The sequence below is a fragment of the Nannospalax galili genome, unplaced genomic scaffold, assembly GCF_000622305.1.
Source record: "Nannospalax galili isolate Female #2095 unplaced genomic scaffold, S.galili_v1.0 scaffold50, whole genome shotgun sequence".
Taxonomy (NCBI): domain Eukaryota; kingdom Metazoa; phylum Chordata; class Mammalia; order Rodentia; family Spalacidae; genus Nannospalax; species Nannospalax galili.
Window position 1 is genome coordinate 1,946,113 of NW_008328749.1, and position 9,469 is coordinate 1,955,581.

At 35.3% G+C, this 9,469-nt stretch overlaps 1 protein-coding gene across 1 annotated transcript; it reads left to right on the forward strand.

Annotated features, from left to right (window-relative positions):
- The first annotated feature begins 538 nt into the window (after positions 1 to 538).
- On the forward strand, positions 539 to 4,655 carry Csn2 (casein beta). The gene is given in 4 exon segments (XM_008829624.1): positions 539 to 589; positions 1,432 to 1,453; positions 2,563 to 2,630; positions 4,071 to 4,655. Coding segments are annotated over 4 exon segments (726 nt in total).
- Positions 4,656 to 9,469: the final 4,814 nt, after the last annotated feature.

Consider the following 9,469-nt stretch of genomic DNA (forward strand, 5'->3'; position numbering starts at 1 on the left):
AGATTTTAAAAAATCATTTTATTAATAGAATTATTTTACACATTGAAGCATTGAAACAAAGTAATTTGGTGCTAAAGTATTAGAATAAAGCATTTGAGTATTTGTGTATATATTTAAAAGTTTTTTTCATGCTGAGACCACTGGCATGCAGCTGTGCATTCAGCTTATACACTTTGTGCTGATCAGTCTTCCCTGGAAGTGAGACTCCCTGAAGTCTGAAAGCTTAATATTTTGTTCACTATATGGCACTTTTAAGTGCTGAATATAATAAATGGCTAAACAAATTAATTATTAATGAATCTTTAAATGCTTCTGTGTTTATGATTTTGCAGCTTTTGTAAAACATTCGTAACACTGTCAATGGAAGTGAAAAGGCATGAGTGGAAAAGGGCTCTGTTAACCAAAAGCTGCCTGAATGGCTGATAGTAAAGTTTGAATTTAATATTTAGTAATTGTATTTAGAAGATAGAGTAGATTTTGGCTTTGGTTGTCTGGATAATCTATCACCACCCTTTCATCTCCACAGGATTCGACAGCAATGAAGGTCTTTATCCTCGCCTGCCTTGTGGCACTTGCTCTTGCAAAGGAGGTATGCAAAGAAGGGTCCTAAGTAATTAAAATGTAGATGAAAATCTGCCCACGTGTAGAGAAAATGGACGTCAAACAGTTTAGTGTGCCAATAACGGAAACGTTCACCTTTATTGATAATTTATTTGCTGCTTGTATGAGAATCAATCAGTATCTCAAGGTTCCTGTAGGGTCTCAAATCTGGAACAAACGCTTGTTGCAACTTTGCACCACCAAAATGCCAAACAAATCCATAAGTGAAAAAGCAAAGAAAAAGAAACACAAGCACAAACAACTGAATACAGTAATACAGAAGTAGAATTGCATGTGAGGCTCAGGAAAGGCATCTTATTCCAATGACAAAGATGAGCAGGCCAAATCCTACTGTCTATAAAAGTCATTCAGAGAAGGAAAAGCAATAATCCTAATCATACTAGAGTAAACGCATAATCAATATAAACAATGTTGAATAGAAATTAAAGTAATTTCCTTTTGGTTATTCATCAAAAATTCTGTCCTAATTCATACAATATAGGAATGTATCCATCGAAAATTATCAAAAGGATAAAAAATGATGACAATATGTTTCCAGGCTTTTAAAGGGCACATAATTTATTTTTTTTAATTTTCAAATTTATGAAACAGATAGATGGCATAAAAAGATAAAAGAAAGCATGTTTAGTAAAAAGTTAGTTATAGGCACTGAAATGATTTGCTTTTCATTACAGAAGGAAGGACTCAGCGTATCCACTGAGGTAAGATTGTTTATTGAGAAAATTTTCCAATCATAACACAAAATTCTTTGATGATTTAGAAATCATAGTTGAATACACAAATTAATATATACGTAAATATGTTTTACAGACATCCAATAGCCCTTCCAGCAGTGAGGTAAGGCAATTATCATTCGAAAGCACTTTCTAGATGTAGAACAGTAAAGGTACATTCTGTTGAGTTACACTGTGGTAGTTAGACTAATGCAATCATATACTAATATATACTTTCTGGTGCAAATGTTTAAGGACAAAAGAAATGCAAATGTTTTATACATGTTTAAGAACAAAAGAAATGTCTAGATATATAGTATTCTAGAAATTACCAAGCTGGTTTCTTATTTGAACTTCCGCCACTGCCTCCTCTAGGCTTTATTATTAGTGAATTGCATAGTTCTGCTCTCTGCCTTAAGCTTTAAATTTGACCTAGTGCATTTTTCATATGCATCATGTGCCTTTCTGGACCAGGCATCAACTAGCAGCTGCATTCCAAAGTGGAGACTGTGATGCCAATGATAGCAATATGCCTGCACATTAGTTGTCAGAGTTAGAGACAGTCACATTTAGTTATTACAGTTGACGCTTAGGAAAATAAAAATTAAATGAGATTTAACGTAATCTTGAATTTACCTGAGAGAATCACATAGATAGTATTTTCTAGAACCACTGCTTTTATGAGTTAACATCTGTTTGGCAAAAGATATAAATATACATTTTGTCTCTTCACAAGGCTATAAGTGCCTCAGAGGAAGTATTTATTTGTTGCAGTTTATTTGAAACCTAATGCATTGACAAGTAAACTAAGAGTGGTTAGTGTAATATATTGAGATTAGACTGCATTTTCAAGTGTTTATTATTAAGAATCAGGTGAAATTTTAAAGATCATGTGTCATCAAGAGAAAGAACTCTGATTGTAGACTGAGTCAGCATCTTTTAGATGCAGCTTTTTGAACTATCTCACTTTTCTCTTTTGCTCACTAATCTTTCTTGCATGCGATATGGTTTTATACAAAAGTTTAAGTGAAAGTTGCAAGTAACCTATTATTAGCTTATTGGGTTAGCATATTAAATTTTAGTACACATCAAAAAATAGAAATATTCAATAAACCTAAATCTGATTTCCTTATTTTTCTGAAGGAATATGTTACCCTCTTCAACAAGGTAAATGCCTTATATTAAAGTGTAAATATTTAAAAAAAAATTTTATTTTGAAGATGGTGAGATTTATGTATGGATTATTTTTAGCAGAAACTTGAGAAGGCTAAACTTGTGGGACAGCTTCAAGGAGAGGTAATTTGTTCATGTTGACTGTATATTCCCAAGTTTTGTGAGGCGTGATAACAGAAAATAATTGTAATGTATATGTTCATGCTAAAAAATGTTGATGTATCACTGCAATAAGCCAGTGCCTATATGTTTTCTAAGTCATGTGTGTAGTTGCTAATTGAATATCTGTTCTTAGTAAGTGCAAAGTAACATAAGAATTTCTACAGTGGAGACTATGTCCCTTTTATTTTCAAAACAAATATGATGATGAAAGGGAACAGTGTGAATGTAGCAAAAAATCCTGAAGTGCATTTATAAGCTACATAAACTTGGTTGCCAGTTACTTTATAATTCATTTTCTTCACTTGCAAGCTGAAAATATTCATAAGAATGTACCATAGAGCTGATTAGCTAGCATTCAGCAGTGAAGAGTCAATGATTTTGCACTCATATTTCCTAGATTTTATAATAATATTCATTAATTCATATTTACATATCCTCAAGACCATTTATATTACAAAGATGATAGACATAAGGCATGGAATAATTGTGTGCATAATTGTGTGAAAACATGAGAGTTTAAAGTAACGGAACTTGTCTTCATATTTATGAGTTTTTTGAATAGCATAAAGTTCTGCAATTAAATTACTCTTTTGGTCATATATCTAACTATAATATTTTAGTTTCATTTTTTCAATAGATTAATAGGTATTCATGCTATATTTTTAAATGAAATTAAAAATTTTAAAAATGATGCCTCTTGAGTCAATAACTACCTTTCACCAAGGAAAGCAATGCTAGAAGTGGGCCAGTATTAAGTAACTGAATTTAACTATGAATTGAGGCTGTTTTTTTCATTAAAATAAAAGAAACCTTAGAATTGTCTTACCAAATCTTTCAAAATTTATTTCCTTTTAGTTATATAAATCCAATTGTTATCAATGTACTTAGGTTGAAAATTTCAATGCTCTTTGGTACTAAAGATGTATCATCTACAGATGTTCATGTGCCTTGGGAAGAAGTAAAGATTCTGGAAAATTCCAGAGCACCAATTTCAGTTTGCACTGTAATTCCCCTATGGGTGACTAGCTAAGGAGAAATCCCTCAAATAAAATAACACTTTACTCATTTTCTTCATACGACTCAAGACAATTTCTTATAATTTTATATATCATTTTTGTTTTTAAGATTGTGTCTTACTGTGTACCTTATGCTTGCCTAGAACTCACTATGTAGCCCTGGTTGGCCTCAAAGTCATGGCAATCCTCCTAGGAGCACCAGCCTCCCAAGTGCTAGATTTGAGGGCATTAGCCATCACACCTGGTTAGTCCAAGACAGTTTCTGAAACATGATAAATGAATGATTGTCCTTCACTCTTTTCATTGAATTATCACTACCTCCCAAACTATTAGTAATGAATTAGCATTGGTGAATTGCAGACTGAAACATTCTCCTTCTTTTTAGGATGCACTCCAGGATAAAGTCCACCCCTCCTTCCAGCCACAGACTCTAGCCTTTCCTTATGCTCAGCCCATACCTTGCACTCCCCTTGCTCAAAACATCCTCCCTTTTCCTCTGCCTGCTCTGGTACCTTCTGTTGGGCCTGTCATTTCTCCTGAAATAGAACAAATCCTTAAAGCTAAAGCTACCTTTCCTAAGCACAAGCAGATGCCCTCTCTTAACTCTCAAACAGTGATCCACCCCTACAACCCTCAAATCCCCAGTCTCACTGATCTGGTAAATCAGCACCTTCCTCAGTCTCTGGTTCAGTCCTTGGTACATCAAGCTCTTCAAGCTCTTCCTCAGACTACTGCGGTTCCTACTCAACTCCAGCAGGCTCTTCCTCAGACCAAAGCTCTGTACTTTCTCCAGCAAGTGGCACCCTTTTTCCCAAGAGATATGCCAGTTGAGGCCTTTCAGCAGTACCTGGATGTTCTGCTCAATCCTGCCGGGCAGTTCCCTGCGGCTCAACCAGTTGGCCCTGCTGTTGTAAGTCTAGATGAAAAGCAATTATTACATAGTTTATTAATTGATGAACTTCAACATTAGCTATGCAATGGAATCACTTGGAGAGCTTCAAGTTCAAGTAATTGAATGAAGTGAACAAATAATTGTAAGGATTCTGAGTTAATCAGTCTTCTGGGAATTCTGACTAAACAAGATCTGAATTTGAAAATCTTATTGGATTTGAATACTGGAAACATACTGAGTAGAGTTCCAAAATTTTCTTTGTACATATATATTATTCACAGCCACACTCTATATGATATTTTTACTATATGTACATGTAGACCAAAGATTGAGGTTTGTTTGTTACTTAGAACACACTGATGGCATGGGCTCTTACAAGTAGGAGAAATATATATTTATTTATTTTGTATTTATTTACATTTAAGGTCTAAGAGGATTTCAAGGTTTAGGTCTCCTCCTCATTTTTGGTAAGTTATTGTAATTTGAAGATTAGAATATTTGCTTTAATAATGTCTTTTTGTATTTCATTCCACTAAATAAACATAGCAGAGTAGCAAGTTCCATCAATATATTAAGTATTATCATTTTATTCTCAATGGTTGGCTGGTTTTTACAACTTGAAGTTAGGCATAGTTTATATTATCAAGGAACTTTAAATTTTATTTATGTGCCATTGATAAATATGACTGGCTTGATTTCAAAGGCTTACATCTTAAGTCATTACTTTTAGGAAAACAGAAACCAGATTTTCTTATACTTTATGTAAATATGTTTTAGTTTCTGCTAAAGACAAATTTTCATTCTAATTTATAATGTAGACTTCATAAACTTCTTATTCACTATACTTAAAATTATCTTTTAATTCATGAGTCAAAATTATTCAGTCCAGATATGAAGAAGGCTGAGTGAAGGAGAGAAGGCAGTTGAGATTAAGGAAATGCTAGACAATGTAACAATTTCAAGTGAACTAAGGCCTCATTGACAAGGAGCTATGCATGCTTCCAAAAATGGCATAACAGAATATATATGTTGCTTTGCTTTAAAAAAATTTTTTTATTAACTACATGATTAGAAGAAGCACTTCATTACAGCTTTAACATATTCAGTAACTCACTCCAGAGCAAGAGTACATATCTTTCACAAGTGGCTGTAAGTTTCTAGGTTCACAGTTGAATTAATACAGTTATACAATATTGAACTCAGTACAAGCCCTGTAAGACATAAAATCAAATGAGTCCTCAACCTTTAAAAAAGATCTCCATTTTAGAATACATTGCTTCTTGCAGAAAGACTCATTGATTTGTTATTAACAACCTTCCTAAAACAAAGACCTCTAGATAGGCTGACTAGATTCACCAGATGGACAAATAGTGGGGAATGGCTGCGGGTGCCGACAACACAGCGGACAGTAGCAGGGATAACAGAGTATAAGGCCTTTAGTGGGGGGAGGGAGGCTATGGGAGGGTGCCATCTGGGAAGTGGGTAGCCATATGGAAAGTGGGTGTACAGTTGAATATGATGGTTTTGGATGGTCTGTGTGATATACACACACATAAAAAAATCAACAAATTTTAAAAAATGTATTATATTTGAGGAGGAAGCATGGAAATTTACATTATGCTAATTAGTAGAGGTGATAAACATTACCATTGAAACCTACCTGATGAGTTTATAGAAATACACAGGTGCCAAGTGTCTGAGTGCAACCGATTATGACTAGTAATAACCAGATACATACAGATGAGAGATGCATAAGCCAACATCTGAGTGTTAGTAGCAATTACTTTTGAAACTACATATGAAGAAAGGTGATTAGTGATATAATAAAACTAATAATTTTATGTTCTTTCTTTCACAGAACTGACTGAGACTGGAAATGCAGCATCTTTTTCATCTCTGTATCATGTTACTGAACATTACATACTTTTGTTTTTATGTTCTAGTATTTATGTATTATGTGGTTTTAATTTTTAAATTGTACTCATGGCCTTATGCTTCCCAAATTATAATTCATATAATACTATAAAAGTTCAATATTGAGTTGGAAATGCATATCAAAATGCGTATGAAATAATTTTTTGGATTGAATTTACTGTTTTCTTTTTGTGAATCTATTTCCTTTCCAGGCGGTTCAATAAATTAATCCTTTAGGCATATTTAAGTTGTCTTGTCTTTATTATAATTTTCAAATATTATGAGACTCTTCAATTTTAACATCAAGTGTTTAGAGACATTACAATTACATAATTAACTTGTGTGGAGATGTATGCCTCTATTGCTAGTACCTGGATGTTGAGGCATGATGCCCTAACATCTGAGGTCAGGCTGGTCTACATAGTGAGTTCTAAGTAAGACTGGGTTACCTTGGCCTAAAAAAAAATAAAACAAAAATGAATAATTTTAAAATATAAAAAATAACCCATGATTATGGAAGAACATTTTGAAGTCTTTGAAATGATGATTAAGTAGATACTAAAAGATGCAGGAAAGATAAATTGATATATATTTCATTTGTTCCATAGAAGAACTTAGTTTATAGCTATTTCCCTGTGAAATTATTGCAACTGCGACCTGAATTCCAGAAGATCTAGCACTCAATGGCAAATTTTGTAGTCATTCTAGGCAAATATTTTCAAATGTGAAATCTACTTCATTCTCTGTAGCATGGCAGCTAAGTGGGGTTGCAGGAAGTATTCTCTCACAACTTCGGTTTGCTCATTTTTAAAGCATTGCAAACAATTTCATCTAAGCTTTTATAGTACACTAGCAACAGTTTTTAAAAATCTCATACATGAGTAGTTTTCACATCATTTATACCCTGTACCTCCCCCATCTTTTTTTCCCGTGTTCCCTTCCCTCTGTAATTTCGTGACTGCTTCTTTAATTTTTATTGTTACACCCAGAGAGAAATCAAATCTCATTAAAGTGTCAGTGATCTTTAATTCTCACACAGAGGTGTGCCAAAGTAAGGGCCCATGCCCTTTCTTTTGTACATGGTTTGGGGTCAGAATATGGCCATGTTTCTTGGAATGGAATTTTTACTCTTAATTTCTGTTTCTCTTACACACTGCTTAGGGATGTCAAGTAGGGATTTTGCTTTGTCACAGTGGTCAGAAATGCTTGGTCTTCCTCATCAAAATTAGTTGTTCATAGTTCTCGCGTGCATGTTACATTTTGGCTATTTATGGTCCTCACTCAGCACAATGACCCCACTGTAGACCAAGATGATCTCCAACAGGTTGACTCCCCATAGAGTTTTACTGTAGGTAAAAGCAGAAGCTAGGTCTTCACAACAGGCAGCAGATAGTTTATAGCCTGACATGAAGCTTTACACAAGTGTCCTCTAGTTTATTTTCTGCAATCTGTAGACTTCTCAGATTCCTAATATTTTGAGGACTATAGCAAAGCCTTGGAACTCACTGGGTGATGATGATGGTAGTCTGACCATGGGTGCCACCAGTGTGCCTGGGTTGCTGGGCCATCTCCATCCCAGTGTGCACTTGGTACATGGGTGGCCAGGGTCTGAAGGTGCATGTTGGCTGCCAGGTCAGCACAGCTCTGCTGAAAAATCTGGACTGGGTGGTTAGGCTGGATCTGCCTACCAGTTTGTGTGTCCATCCTGTAGGTGTGTGTGGACAGACTGGCACACTACTATCGTGGCTCTCCAGTTATTTTCCCTCTTACTTGCCAAATTCTGAGTTCAGAATTTTGAGATCCATACAAAAGGGTTTATAGTCAGGTAAATATTCATTACTCATCTTGTGTAATAATGTTCCTCACATGACCATTGCATGCATTCAGACTCTAGTGAGTAGGTATGTCCTGGGCCCCTAGGCCAGCTGCCTGGGGACACCTCATCCCTGTGCTTTCTTTTCTCTCAACACCATCATTTTGAGCTATCTTGTCATATTTCTTCTTGTATGTATCAAAACTTATACTGAAGGTCTGGAGAGATGGTTCAGCGGGTTAAGAGCACTGGATACTCTTGCAAAGAATCTGGTTTCAGTTCCCACTACTCACATGGAAGTTAAGAACAGTTCAGATCCAAGGGATCTGATGCCCTGTTCTGACCACAGCAGGCAATGCATGACATAGATGCACTTACATACATTCATACACATAAAATAAAAAAAATAAAATTAAATTAAAATAAAACTCATACTGAAGAATGAGTTCTGGGTTGCACAAAGGATTTATTTTTGCATCTGTCTTTCATGCTTTTGTCTAACAGTTACACACAAAAAGTAATTTTGGTAATATTTTGTTCAAAATTTTTGTATTTAAGTTCATGTGAGTTGTAGGTCTCCATTTTCTTTGTGTGACTGTACATATGTATTTTATTGCCTTTTCTGACTTTGGTATTTGAATCAGGATACTAATGGCCTCATGAAATATGCTGATAAACGTTCCTTCCTTAATATTTTGGTATAAATCCCTTTCCTCCCTCCCTTCCGTCCTTCCTTCCTTCCTTCCTTCCTTCCTTCCTTCCTTCCTTTCCACTCGCTTCCTTTGCCCATCTGTCCTTGGCCTCTTGGCTCCCTTTCCGTCTTACCCATAAGAACAACTATGACCAAGGAGACAAGAAAATCTCAAAGCATTTTTTATATGAGACAGCACAATCCACCGTAGTCCTGTCAAAGGCCACTGTGGCGGGACGGGGCTGCATGTGCCAAGAGTGTTGGGAATGATGTTAAAGGCTGTGCTCCAGGTGACCGACCAACCTGCCCACCCAGTCGACATTCTCTTTCTTGTTGTTCCTACAGGAAAACCATAAGGGTTAAGATAGTAGATGAGGAGGAATACGAAAGGCAAGAGAATTTCTTCATTGCCCTTGGTGAACCGAAATGGATGGAACGTGGAATATCAGGTGTGAGATTCTTTAAAATCAACAA